The 13,628-nt window shown below is 48.7% G+C and overlaps 1 protein-coding gene across 1 annotated transcript in view; it reads left to right on the forward strand.

The window, feature by feature from the left end:
* Positions 1-12,983, forward strand: part of zfpm1 (zinc finger protein, FOG family member 1) — an 85,124-nt gene extending 72,141 nt beyond the window's left edge. The window contains exons 5-10 of the mRNA XM_037978412.1: positions 5,761-5,863; positions 5,935-6,189; positions 7,169-7,402; positions 7,497-7,739; positions 7,812-8,832; positions 9,125-12,983. Of these exons, the coding sequence (XP_037834340.1) occupies positions 5,761-5,863; positions 5,935-6,189; positions 7,169-7,402; positions 7,497-7,739; positions 7,812-8,832; positions 9,125-10,568 (3,300 nt within the window). The 3' untranslated portion in view covers positions 10,569-12,983. The remainder of the gene's footprint in view (positions 1-5,760; positions 5,864-5,934; positions 6,190-7,168; positions 7,403-7,496; positions 7,740-7,811; positions 8,833-9,124) is intronic.
* Positions 12,984-13,628: the final 645 nt, after the last annotated feature.

A 13,628-nucleotide genomic window follows, 5' to 3' on the forward strand; every position in this document is an offset into this window, starting at 1 on the left:
CGTCTCGTCAGGCCTCGTCTGGCCTGGTCGGGCCTCGGGATGTCTCGTCAGGCCTCAGGACATTTCTTCAGGCCTCGGGACACCTTGGCAGGCCTCAGGAACTTTAGGACGGCTCGTCGGGCCTCGTCAGGCCTCAAGACGCCTGACGCCTCGTCCGGCTTCAGTGTTTGGGTTTTGTTCCTTGGTTGATATCGAACCTTTCCACCTTTGCTGATTCCATTTCCACCACCTTCACCTTCCAACACATCCTGATGGAGGAGCTCGTCTCCCCGATAGAAGAAGGAAAAAGATAAAACGGCAGAGAAGGAGGAGGAGGCTCATTAACTGAAGCAAAAAGACAGAGAGGTTAAGCAAACACGGAAGAGGAGGTGTTCATCACTCAGAGAAAATGACTGGCTGCTATCTGCATCAGGCTGTCATCTGCAGGGTGGAGGAGGTGGAGGAGAGGGAAACCTCTATCCTCCGTATCTAAGCTTCATCTCCTGCAGTTCAGGAGCCTGCTTTCCAAGAGTGCCTCATTTTCAAATCTCTTATCTCGGCCCCGGTTTTAAGTATCTCACTTTTATATTTTTACATGTCATTTGCATGCAGCTCATCAAACCTGCTCCTTTTTCTTCTTCTCTGCACGAGCACCCCCTCACGAGTCATAAGCCTTCACTCCTCCTCCGTAAACTGAACTGCCAGGATGTGTACAGATGTCAGAGAAACGCTGCGAGGGAGCAGCACAGGGAAAGTTGGTCTCTGTGTCTGTGTTTGGGTCGCAGCCGAGGATGAGAGGAGCTTTCTGATGTTTATCTGCTTTCCTTTTCTTCTTTGTATTTTTGGAAGATTCACACAGTGACCTCTTTGTTTGGGACAGTGAGTCCACCCCTCCAACCCCCCTGGATGGAGAAAGAAACCCATTTCCTGTAGAGATAGAAGAAGAAAAGAGGGAGGGATGATGGAGAGAGGGCAGACGGCCGCAGAGAGGAAGTGGATGAAAGGTTGAGAAAGAAAGAGATGCAGGAGAGACGCTGAAAGAGGAGAAGGGAGGAAGAGGATGGACTGGATGATGGAATGAGAGATTCTGTGGGAAGAATGAATGAATGAAAGATGGTTGGAAAGGTCAGGAGAGGAGCAGAGCAGCTTATTAAATTCCAGTCCAGAGGACTTCCAGAAACCAGAAAACCAAGCTGTGGGAAAATGTTTGGGATGAATTTATCAAACTGACTCTTTAAAGTTGAAGAGTTCTGTAGTCTAAAGTGAGAAAATAAAAAATAAAAAAGCAGACTGAAGCAACAAACGGCAGCATCAATGACATCATTCAGAGAAGCTCAGAGATGATTTCTGGGGTTTAATTTAACTTTCTGTGTTTGGAAACCTGTTAAATCCAAACGTTGAGTCTTTGCAGAGATCAGATTTAAACTGCAGGAGAAAACTTGAACTTTGACCTGTCGGCCCGAGTTTTATCCTCAGATGGATAGAGAGTGATCTGATGCCCAATCAGTTTCACACCTTCCTGTGTGGGACCAGAACATCTCATGTGGACCGGGCCTGATTCTTGGTGGTGGTGCTGATCACTTCTCCGGTTCTGGTGCGACCCGCTCCGGGGTCGGACGGTACCACAGGTGTCACCGCCGCAACCGTAACAGGAAGGATTATTTCTTTACAAACACTTTGATGCACGTTTTATTTTGAAGCCCAAACTTGCAGCGTTTGTAATTTTATGAGATATCAGCTCAAAGAGCCTCAGGAGGGAGGGGAGGGACAGAGATTTGCATGGGAGTTGTACGACCCGTCGTAGTTCTAAAGCTTTGAACTTCATCTTTCAGGTTGAGGAAGCAGCTTGGATGCAGCTTACTAAGATCTTCCAACAGCAACATTTGCTTTGAGTTGCATCAATTTGTGATTAAAAACAGTTTTACAAGCAAACAAAGTCAGACTGTTTCAGATCAGTTCTGTCTGAAGGTGGAAACCCTGCTGATGAATCATTGACCCGTGGGTTTTACATTAATGACTCGCAGGCCACATGAGTCCATGTGAGACAGTTTAGAGACGTGTTGGACGTGTTGGACGTGTTGGACGTCCCGTCAGTGATTTGCATGAACAAACACTCTGATTCCCCTGTGAGAGCAGTAAAACTGCAGCCGTTAAAAGCTGTTATCGAGAGAGGGGGGGGGGGGGNCGGATAAGCGGAAGACAATGGATGGATGGATGGATGGATGGGCACAGGTGAGTGAATAATCAACGTTTGGGGCAGGTGTAGATGGGCGTGGCAGAGAGACAAGAGAGACTGAGGAGAAGTGAATGATGGCTGGAGAACAGGGAACAAGACACACAGAACAAGAACCCAACTAACAAGATAACTGAACAAGATAAACAATAAACTGAAACTGAAACACGAAGAAACAACTGAATACAAAAACCCAAATCCTAACAGTTTTAACTTAGTTAAACCAAATTTACAACGTCTTCACATTTACTGTTCGAAGGTTCTATTTCTATTCTGGACAATTTCCTGTAAAGGAAAAAAGAAATAAAGTTTCCTTAAACATTTTGACTCTTTCTTATTCAATTGATACTTTATGACTGCATAAATCATTTTTAAAAAATAAACTTTAGAAGAATATGTTAACAATCTGTTTCTATAATTAGGCCTCCGAGGGTGACCTCGGGAGTATACACATATCTAGGGCAGAATGACAATTTATCTAAAAAGATGACTTTAGGTCCTACCCTGCATTGTGAGAGGGTGGACATTGGCTGTTAGTATCAAAATATTTGATTTTGTTCAATAAGACCTGTCCTCATTTAGGTATATTGGCCTTTAAAGGTTTTTTTTTTTCATTTAAACTTTCAAAACATTTTTAAATTCTATCTATCTATCTATCTATCTATCTATCTATCTATCTATCTATCTATCTATCTATCTATCTATCTATCTATCTATCTATCTATCTATCTATCTNGGGGGGGCCGGGGGGGCTGCTGAGTCTTAGTAAATCTGCAGTTTGCATCAAACCTAAAAGCATCGTTTATCTCCTGTCTGACTTTCAGCTTGATTTTAAGTTTCTTCCTGGAAATTTAACAGAAAAACTTCCAGATTTGATAAATTTCTGCTTTGTTGACCGGAAGAACTCCGTGTTTCTCTTTCTTTAATCGTTTTGTTTAGTTGAAGCTGAATCTTTAGCAACAAGAAGGCCTTTAAATAAACTGTTTATCCAGAATTCATCAGACTGAAGGAAATAAAACCCACAGCATCACTGCATCAAACTTTTCATTAAATTAACCTCAGAAAAATAAGAAAAAAAGATTAAAAACAAAGTTTTATTTTAGACGTGACAGATTAACCCTTTCTGAATCAGTTCTCCTGCCAGACCGGGTTTGGCTGCTCTGAGACCTCGGAGTTGGACCAACAGAAGTGAAAAGATGCCTCCTCTTCCTCCTCCTCTTCCTCCCACATCGCTGCCATCTTCCTCCCGTCGTGGTTAATTAGAGAAACTCTGGCCTGCTGCCTCCCTGACTCATTATCTGCTTCTTCGTTCAGCTGTTGTTGCTCCGCTTCTGATTGGATTCTGGGACTTAAATCCTCCACAGAGCTTTCAGAAGCTGGCCTCCCATCCTGCCCCCCCTGGGTGAGGCATGGTGGTGGTAGCGTCATGCTGTGGGATGTTGTTGATCAGGGAAACTGGTCTTCTGTGGGGGGGTTGGACAGGATGTTACGTCCTGGATCAGTGGGTTCGGACAGGACTTCTGCTTTTCGGTTCTGTTTCTGCTGGAGACAAACGATGTGAGTGATGGAGACGTTTAGCAGCGTTACTCGTCTGTTTTTGATTATGCTTCGTGTTTGGAGCGCTCGTTGGATTTCTGCTTCTTGTTTTTACTCCAGGAAGTTTCTGAGCAGCCATAAAACCCAGAAGAGATGCAGGAAACACCTGAAAACACCTAAAATCATCTGAAATCACCTGAAAACACCTAAAATCACCTGAAATCACCTGAAAACACCTAAAATCACCTGAAATCACCTGAAATCACCTAAAAATCACCTAAAATCTCCTAAAATCAGCTGAAAATCACCTGAAAATCAGCTGCACTGCACAAGAAATACCAGCAGAAACATTTAAGTTTCCTTTTATTCATGACAGGAAAAACATATTTCCATGAAACTTTAATTAAACGACAGAAGTCAAATTAAAACACATTAAATACGAGAAGATTTTAAAAACTAACACAAACTTTTCATCTCAAATGTTCATTAATCCAAAAACTAAAAGTCCAGTCAGATTTATTTATCACTTTTAGTAACAAGGCGGTTCAGAGTGTTTTATATCATAAAAACACAAAAATAAAAAAGCTAAATTAAACAAGTCAAACTGAAGATAAACTGAGGAAAACCAGACTGATAATAAACTATGAACTAAACTAAAGGTACCAGAAAGAAGGTCTTTCAAGTCAATATATATATATATATATATATATATATATATATATATATATGAATACATGAAATGGTAACAAAATTAAACTTTACTGGGGTTTAGTTTCTATAAACATTTAAATAGTTTTTTAAAACTACGAACGTTTGATAAACTTTCTTCACTTTGTGTTTAAAACCCTAAAAATCTGAATGTATTCATTTTATTTTCCTCAGCAGCAGCTTTGAAACTTTCTGTTATTCCTTTAAACCTTCAGCAGATAAAGAATCAGAAATAATAAATATTTAGTTTAAAGTTTGAGATTCACATCATTGTAAATGAAATAAAAAAGGAGGAAAATATTTTTGTAATTATTCATTTTTATTACATTTTTAACAATCAACATTCTGGAAACAGAGTGTGAAATGTGACCTTTGACCCCTTGGCTGTGGTCAGACCTGAGCGGATGGCGCCCCCTGCTGGAGGAGTCCTGAGGTCTCCTGGAGGTTTCTGTCCTCCGTTAGTGGCTTTAATCTGGGAAGAGTTTACTCAAAAACAACCATGATTCAGTCTGTCATTAAAGGAAGAATTCAGAAACTTCAAAGGACATTAAAATGTCTTAGTCATTAATCTAAAAGGAAAGTTTATAATAAGAAAGTGTCTGAATCTCCTGCAGATGTGTCTGAATCTCCTGCAGATGTGTCTGAATCTCCTGCAGATGTGTGCAGATGTGTCTGAATCCCCTGCAGCTTTCTGCAGATGTGTTGGAAGCTGCTGAATGTTTGTGACGCACGGCGGCTTGTTTTCCTGGGCGGACATGTTGGTTTTGTGTTGGCGGGATGAAACGGAGGGATGTGAGATCTGGTTTTCATGTTGGACAGACAGAAAGTTTCTTCTTCCTCTCATACCTCCACAGAAGCTCTGGTCTTTGTCTCGTCTATCCGCTCTGGATCTTATTACAGCAGCTGACTGAATACCCGTCTCTTCTTCATTTTCTCAGCTGCTTTGTTCGGCTCGTGCTGCTCTCATTTCCTTCTGAGCTGTAATCGTGTTTACCTCTGGCTGCTCGCCGACGCCTGCTTCTGTCTAGCTTTCTGTGGGATTATCTGCCGCTCGGTGGGCCGTAAAGATGGCCAAATGGCCAATTAAAACCAGCAGATTGATTTCACTCATGGAAGCTGCCAAACGGGAGAATAAACACTGAAATAAAGTTATTAATGTGTCAACAAATGCAACCAAACTGTATAGATTTATCATTTAATTTCAGTTTTTAATCATTCAGTCAGGTTTAAGGATGTTTATTTCTGTTTTATCAACTGTTTATTTAGATTAAATTCAACTGAAACTTTTCTTCTGTTTTCCCCAGAAGTCGAGGTTGACTCTGACCTGTGAACATCCGGACTGTTGGATCAGTCTCCTCCCTCTGACCTCTGACCCCTCAGCAGCCAACTGCTCCGTCTTCAGCCGAGGTGAGTCTCGTCCTGCGCCGCCTCCACCCGAGCCCGGCTCTCAGTAACCCTGGCATGCTGTCTGTCTGCAGGTGAGGAGCTCTTCTGTCAGGTGAGCAGAGAGATCCCAGCAGGTGAGAAGCTCCTGGCTTCTCTGTTCCCGCCTTCCTCCTCCTCCTCCTCCTCGTCTACGATGGCCCAGCTCTCTCCTCTGCTCAGCCTCGTCACTCAGAAGCAGCCGGCGGTGAAGGAGGAGCCTCTGTACCCGGCGGCGCTGCACTCCGACATCCAGCTGCTGCCCCAGCAGGCCGGCATGGCGGCCATCTTGGCCACGGCGGTGGTTAACAGTGAGTGTCGGAGTCGTGACGGCGTTCCATGAACAGAATCTGTGATTAAAGCCGTGGAGTTTTAAAATATGACTCAATCTATTAAAAGTCCTGAAACAGTCCTGGTTTCCTCTGAAGCTGACTCCCTGGAAGTGACGGGGACAGCAGTCTGTGCTTCTGATTGATCAAACGGGACAAAAAGTTTTATTCCTGTAAAAAACAAATATTCAGGGAAGGCCTGGAGCAGAACCTGAAAGCTGCTTCATCCTTCAGCTAATCTGTTTCTCCTGGATCCACCAGCAGAATCAGGGACAGACTGAGAGACTGAAGGTTTGTTTCATCCTCTGAGTTCAGGAAGAAGACCTTCAGACAGTCCCGAGAACTGATTAAAGTCTGGATGATTGGGAGGAAAATAAGATGAAATAAAGGCCCACAGTTCCCTCCTTTTATGTGAGGCTTAGTAATCCTGGTTAAAACTGGTAAAAGCTTTTTATAAGCATTTAAACAGATTTAAAATTGTACTTTTTTATTTGTTCACAAGATGGCAGTGTAGCTCTTCAACAGGCAGCAGATTTCTGAATGTTTCCTGAACACACACACACACACACACACACACACACACACACACACACGCTGTGATATCTCCCTGCAGGATAACTGAAAGTGGTTAAACTGGGAGTCGTAGAGACGGATCTGTTTCAGGAACAGTTATTATCCACCTCCAAACGTGCACAAAGATTTAATCCTAATAATTTAACCCTTCTTTGACCTCACAAAGATTATAAATCAAAGCGAGCTGCTTGGCCGTTACTTTTAGCGGCGCTCTGAGTTACCATGGCGACGTAGTTCACAGAAACACAACAGGAAACAATGAGAGGTCACCTGAGCGAATCCCAGAAAGTTAGAGAACAAACTGTTTCTGCTCCACACACCAGAAAGCTGTCGGACTTTATTCTTTGCTCTGGATGACCCTTGTTTTGTCTGCTTTGCTGCTTTTCAGAGGACATTTTCCCGTGTAAGGACTGTGGGATCTGGTACCGCAGCGAGAGGAACCTGCAGGCCCACCTGATGTACTACTGCGCCAGCCGGCAGAAGCAGCCGGCGGCGGCCTCCTCGCCGCCGCAGGACAAACCCAAAGACTCGTACCCCAACGAGCGCATCTGCCCGTTCCCGCAGTGCAACAAGAGCTGCCCCAGCGCCAGCTCCCTGGAGATCCACATGCGCACGCACAGCGGTGAGAGCTTCATGCTCAGAGTAAACAAGGGTCTGGATCTGGTGGCCCGGCTCAGAGTCTCACGTCCTGCTGGTTTCTGTCCTTATGTCCACAGGGGAGCGTCCGTTTGTCTGTCTCATCTGCCTGTCAGCCTTCACCACGAAGGCAAACTGTGAGCGACACCTGAAGGTCCACACAGACACCTTGAACGGGGTCTGCCACGGCTGCGGCTTCGTCTCCACCACCAGGGACATCCTCTACAGCCACCTGGTCACCAGCCACATGGTGTGTCAGCCTGGATCCCGCAGCGAGGTCTACTCTCCAGGCCCAGGCCTCCCAAAGCTGCCCCTGTCCACCGGTAAGTCCCTCCCTCACCTGCACTGGGGTTCAGTTGTTCTGAAGTGGCTCTAATTCCCTCCGTCCTCGTCAGGTCTGAGCCCAGGAGACTCCGGGGTGGTCCTCAAGTGTCAGGTGTGTGGCCACAACTCCGACTCCCCTGCACAGCTGCAGCAGCATGTGCGAACTCACCTGGAGGTCAGAGTCCCGGCTGAAAGGAGCCCCACTCCTCGCCAGAGCCCCCCCTCCTCAGCCGAGCAGCCCCAGCTGTCCCCACAGGAAAAGGAGCCCCCGGGTTCAGTTCCTAAACCGGACTCCTCCAGCCCAGGCACGAATGGAGGCTCAGCCACCCCTCCAGACTTCAGTCCTGCTGACGCAGACCTGAAGATCAAGGAGGAACCGCAGTCGGAGTCTGAGGCGGAGGAGGATAGAGAGGAGGAGCAGCCATGTCCAGGAGAGGCTACAAAAGAAGAGCAAACTGCATCCGCCTCCTGCCAGACATCCAACTCTCCAAAGAGTCCAGTCACCACAACAGTTAAGGCAGAACCGACCAGTCCCACTCCCGGTTCTAGCCCTGCCCCGGCGGTCCCAGGAGGAGCCATGTTCCTGCCTCAGTACATGTTCAACCCTGAGGCAGCCATCCTGCCCCAGGCATCAGAGATTCTGGCTAAAATGTCAGAGATGGTCCACAGCCGGCTGAAACACGGCCAGACGGTCGTTCAGAACAACCCGGCTGCCTTCTTCACCTCCGGAGCGGCGGCGGCGGCGACTGCCACAGCGACTCCGCCCCACAAAGGAGCCACCTGCTTCGAGTGCGACATCACCTTCAACAACATCAACAACTACTATGCACATAAGAGACTGTACTGCTCCAGCAGGCATCAGGGAGACGGGCCAAGCTCCGGTTCTGGATCAGTGGTTCCAGGTCCGACGCCTTCCAGCGGCCCGCCTGGCTCCTCGCCTCAGGTCAGGGCGGCGAGCAGAGCAGACTCCGCCTCCCCAACCGACTCAGAGCCTCCTGCAGGAAGTGCAGCTGCAGAATCCAAGAGGGTGGTGGAGATGAAGACTGAACCCTCAGCAGGCAAAGAGGGAGTCTCCTCCTCCTCTGAGGGGGAGGGAGGGGGAGGAGGAGGAGGAGGAGGAGGGGAAACAGTGTTTTTAGGCCGGTCTGGTTTAGTTCTCATTGTCCCAGTTGAACCGAATGTAGAGCTCACTCTCAGAGATCATAGTGATGTTTGTGGAGTATTCTCAGCAGTAGGTCTGTCTCTCTGGGACACGTCCCATCAGGACACAGAGCAAGTGAGTCTCTCAGGCTGAGGGAGGGACGCGGTCTTTGTCCTTCATGTCATGTGACTGAATGAACACGAGTTACANAGGAGGAGGGGGAGGAGATGGGGGAGGAGGAGGAGGAGGAGGAGGAGGAAGAACAAGCGAAGGCAGCCCGAGTCCTGTTAGTGGTTCTGCAGAGGACCTGGAAGAGGATCCCAACAAAACGTTTTGTGAAGCCTGCAACATCCGCTTCAGTCGTCACGAGAACTACACAGTCCACAAACGGTTCTACTGCGCCTCGCGCCACGACCCGTCCAACCAGCGGTCCGTGCACGCCAAGGCTTCCAACGCCGCTGCCTTCCTTCCTCAGCCTATCCGCACCCGCAAGAGGAAGAAGATGTACGAGATCCACATGGCCAGGACGGAGGCATTAGCTAACGCTGCTGCAGCCGCTGCCACCTCCGCAGCCTCCGCTCCGTCGCCCTCCGTCCTGGGCCTGGTCGTGAAGCAGGAAGTCTCTCCTGGTGGTACCGGCAGCTCCAGCCCAGAAGTAGATGGCCCCATCGACCTGAGCAAGAGGCCTCGCCTGAGGGAGACTCCCCGGCAGAGCGGCGGCAGCGGCAGCAGCAGCAGCGGAGGGATCCTCCCGGCTCTGCCTCTAACCGACTACCACAAATGCACGGCCTGCAGCATCAGCTTCAACAGCATCGAGAACTACCTGGCCCATAAAACCTACTACTGCCCTGCCACCACCCTCCAGCCCCACACCCTGGAGCAGCTGCACCGGCTCAAGCGCTCGGCCTCCACCTCCCCTAAAAGCAGGCCTCAGCAGGAGCGCCTGGACCTTCTGCACCCCGTCGAGGCCAAAGCTCTGCCTGCTGAGTGGGTGGCCCAGGCGAAGGGGGCGTCGTCCAGCCCCCGCGCCTCCGGAGCGACGTCCCCTTCACACATGAGCGCCGCTCTCGCTGCCACTCCCGGAGCCGGAGCTAAAGGCGCCGGGTCAGCCCTGGTGGTCTGCCCGTACTGTCCCAACAGGGCTCTAACCTGTGACCTGATGGAGCACTTCAGGACCACCCACGGCCTGCTCGTAACCATTCAGCCGCCCCCGGAGACCCCTCCCCAGGCGGGCCGAGCAGTCAGCCGCAGCCCCAGCCTCAGCCCCAGGGATGGGGCCACCCCCACCAACCAGGCCAGGCTGGCCTCCAGAGCTCACAGAGACAGCATCAATGGACAGGCCAGGAGTGGGACAGCGTCCCCCGTGTCCCCTCTGCTGAACGGCAGCCCCTCAGTTGGGGGGGGGTCCCCTTTAGCTACCTCGCCTTTGCCGGTGTCCCCCCCGCGGGCCGCCTCCCTGACACTGTCACCTGTGGTGGCGTCCACCCACCTTCCAGAGAACACTGTCCCGACGGCAGCGTCTCACCCCGCCCCCGCCGCCGGCCCTAAAACCCCGGTCATCTCCCCGGTCCAGAACGGGAACTCCCGCTTCTGCCGGCTGTGCAACATCAAGTTCAGCAGCCTGTCCACCTTCATCGCGCACAAGAAGTACTACTGCTCGTCCCACAGCGCCGAGCACGTGAAGTGAGTCATCGAGAAGCTCCTCCCTCCTGCTGGACGTGCCAGATCCAATGACTGTTACTCACCTGGTGGCGCTCGATGCCCCATCTGCTGCGGGTGGTGTTCCGGACAGATATTCCTCCGATGGGTCAAAGTTTGTCGCACACTAAGAGCTGAGACGGACGCTACCTGTCCCCGTCCTGCAGGTCTTCCTCCGTCTTCACGGCGGCGTGTCGGGACGTTAAAAACAGCCTTCTCACTGTCTCTTTGCTGGCGTTTTATTCAGACAGTCCAGGCCGGAGCAGAGGAATGGCTCCTCTCTCGTTGTTAATGTTTTTATTCAGAATCTGTGATGCTTTGGTTTCAACACTGGCTCTTTTTCTGACTCGAAACCGTGTGTTTGGTGTCATGTTGTTACTAATTACTGAAGGATGTTCCTTTTTCTTTCATACACAGAAAGTTTTATTTTCTCTTCAGAAAGCAAGGGAGAAAAGTGAAATATTTATCTTTTAGTCCTCACTGATTTCACGTCAACAGAAAACTACCTACCTGGTGTCTGAGAGTATTTGTATTTTTTATTTGTATATTTTTCATACTGTTGGAAGGAGTGTTTTGGATCTGGGTGTGCTGAAGTGACTTTTCTAAGTGTAGATATGTAATATCTTCTCATCCCCTCAGCATTTTGTTAGCGCTGCGTTTGTTGCAATAAGATCGCAGCCACTCCTCCCCTCGCAGACGTTGTGTGAAGGATTTTTGTTTTTGGGTAATGAAGGCACAGCAGTGAACACATGTTAGTGTTAGAACAGTGTTAGCGAAAACTGTAAAATACTTTGATTTTCTGCTCGGGATGCAAAAACGAAGGAGGCTTCAGGTTTTCAATGATCGGAGCGATTTGATTGGCTGCTGCGAATGGCAGCAGGTCTGAATATCAGCCTCTGTTTCTGTGAAAAACACTGATAAATTCATGACAGATTTGGTCCTTTTTCTCCTTCAATTTCTCTCAGGATTTGTCTTGTTTCATATTTTTGTTCTTCTAATTTGTTTTTTAGTCCTGATCCTCAGAACCTGGCATCCTGTAAATAATTTATTTTAAGCTCCTGGCAAGAAGAATGAGCTTCTCTTTAAATGAGATAAATTAAAGGTTCAATATGTGGGACTTGGTGACACCTAGTGGCCGTGATGTCAGTATTTGTCCCCTCTGAGCTCCTGTAGTCATATGACTCTGACTCTTCCTCAGAGAAAACAACTAAAACATCAGATCCAACATGAAGCAGGAATAATGAGCTTCTTCCAGCTGCAGACAGGATTTTCTTCCTGTTTTACAAATTTAAAGACAGAATTCTAAATGGTTTTGGCTCCATGTTTCGACAGCCACCCTGCTGCTGTAAAGTTAGATTTATAACTGGAGCCGGGCCCTGCAGCCGGACCCTGCAGCCGGGCCGTGCAGCCGGGCCCCGGAGCCGGACCCTGCAGCTGGACCCTGCAGCCGGACCCTGCAGCCGGGCCGTGCAGCCGGGCCCCGGAGCCGGACCCTGCAGCCGGAGCCGGGTGCCGGAGCCGGACCCTGCAGCTGGACCCTGCAGCCGGACCCTGCAGCCGGGCCGTGCAGCCGGGCCCCGGAGCCGGACCCTGCAGCCGGGCCGTGCAGCCGAGCCGTGCAGCCGGTCGGGTCGTTCACACCGTCAGCATTTAAAACGTTTCAGGCAGCTGAGTGGAAAAGTCCTCAGATTGAAGGCACCGCCTCACCTCATCGTTTAGGTGTTAGTGGAAGTGAAATATTTGGACTAATTGAAGTTCGACTTTAATCACGGCGCTGAGATCGATCTGTTTGCTCGCCTCCATCTCTGCCTGTTTCACAACAAATAAAGGATCTTCTGAAATATCTCAATAAAAACCTTCAGAATCCAAGTGGAGCTTCAGAGACAGACAGTATTTGTAGCGTTTAGTTTTACTGACGGGTTAAATCTGCAGAAGTCACGACCGAGGCGTGGAGAACAGTTTCCTCTGGCCTCACAGACAGCAGATCTGAGAACAGCAGCAGCAAAGTCCTAATTATTCTCTCCTTCCTGTTTGGAGCTGTTCAGGATTCTGATTGGTCAGCCAGAGAAGAAGACATGGTGTCAGTAAGTCTCACGTAGAGGACTTCTTGAACGTCCTCCGTTTGGTTGCACTGTTGTGTGAATGTTTTCCTTTTTGTCATGTACTTAAGTTACGCAGCACTTTCCTTTCGCCATCGCTCTCCTCGAAGGACCTTCACTGAAAAAATGTCTTTTATTTTGATTCGATTTTCATCATGTTCTCTTAAATGATTCTTTTTGTCTATAATGGAGAAAATCACAATGAATGTCAACACTTTTATTTCCTGTTTTTAAGTTTTAATTCCTTTTCAGCTCCACTACACTCGTGTCCAAACTATGCATGGGAAATAAAAAGTTCTGAGAGACGCCGACTGATGGAGAGTTTTTCTGAGAGGAAGTCCTTGACTCCTCGGAGAGCGTCGTCACTCAAACCGCTTCCTTTCACAGGAAAATGTTTCTCTGTGGAGAAGAAGAAAAGGCTGGGTGACTCATCAGCTCTGCTTTTAAAAAGATGTGAGAGATGCAACCTGGAAGAAAAAGCTTTCAGGGCCGCCCCGATCAGGCAGGTTTTATCTGATAAAGAGATCCACATTCTTTCAGCACGCAACCTTCGGTTAGAAACGACCTCCTTCCACCTCGACGCTTACGCACGACAGATGTGTCACAGCTGGCCTTCACTTCAGGGAAAACATGACTTCAATAACTGAGAGAAACGGAGCTGCAGGACGGCTGCTACATCTGCTGGAGTTTGTCCTGAAAGACGAGCCATGGTTCCTTCAGCTGCTGTCAGCCGGGTTCCTTCAGCTGCTGTCAGACAGATTCCTTCAGCTGCTGTCAGCCGGGTTCCTTCAGCTGCTGTCAGACAGGTTCCTTCAGCTGCTGTCAGACAGGTTCCTTCAGCTGCTGTCAGCCAGGTTCCTTCAGCTGCTGTCAGCCATGGTTCCTTCAGCTGCTGTCAGACAGATTCCTTCAGCTGCTGTCAGACAGGTTCCTTCAGCTGCTGTCAGACA

This window comes from Kryptolebias marmoratus, linkage group LG11 (assembly GCF_001649575.2).
Source record: "Kryptolebias marmoratus isolate JLee-2015 linkage group LG11, ASM164957v2, whole genome shotgun sequence".
Taxonomy (NCBI): Eukaryota; Metazoa; Chordata; class Actinopteri; order Cyprinodontiformes; family Rivulidae; genus Kryptolebias; species Kryptolebias marmoratus.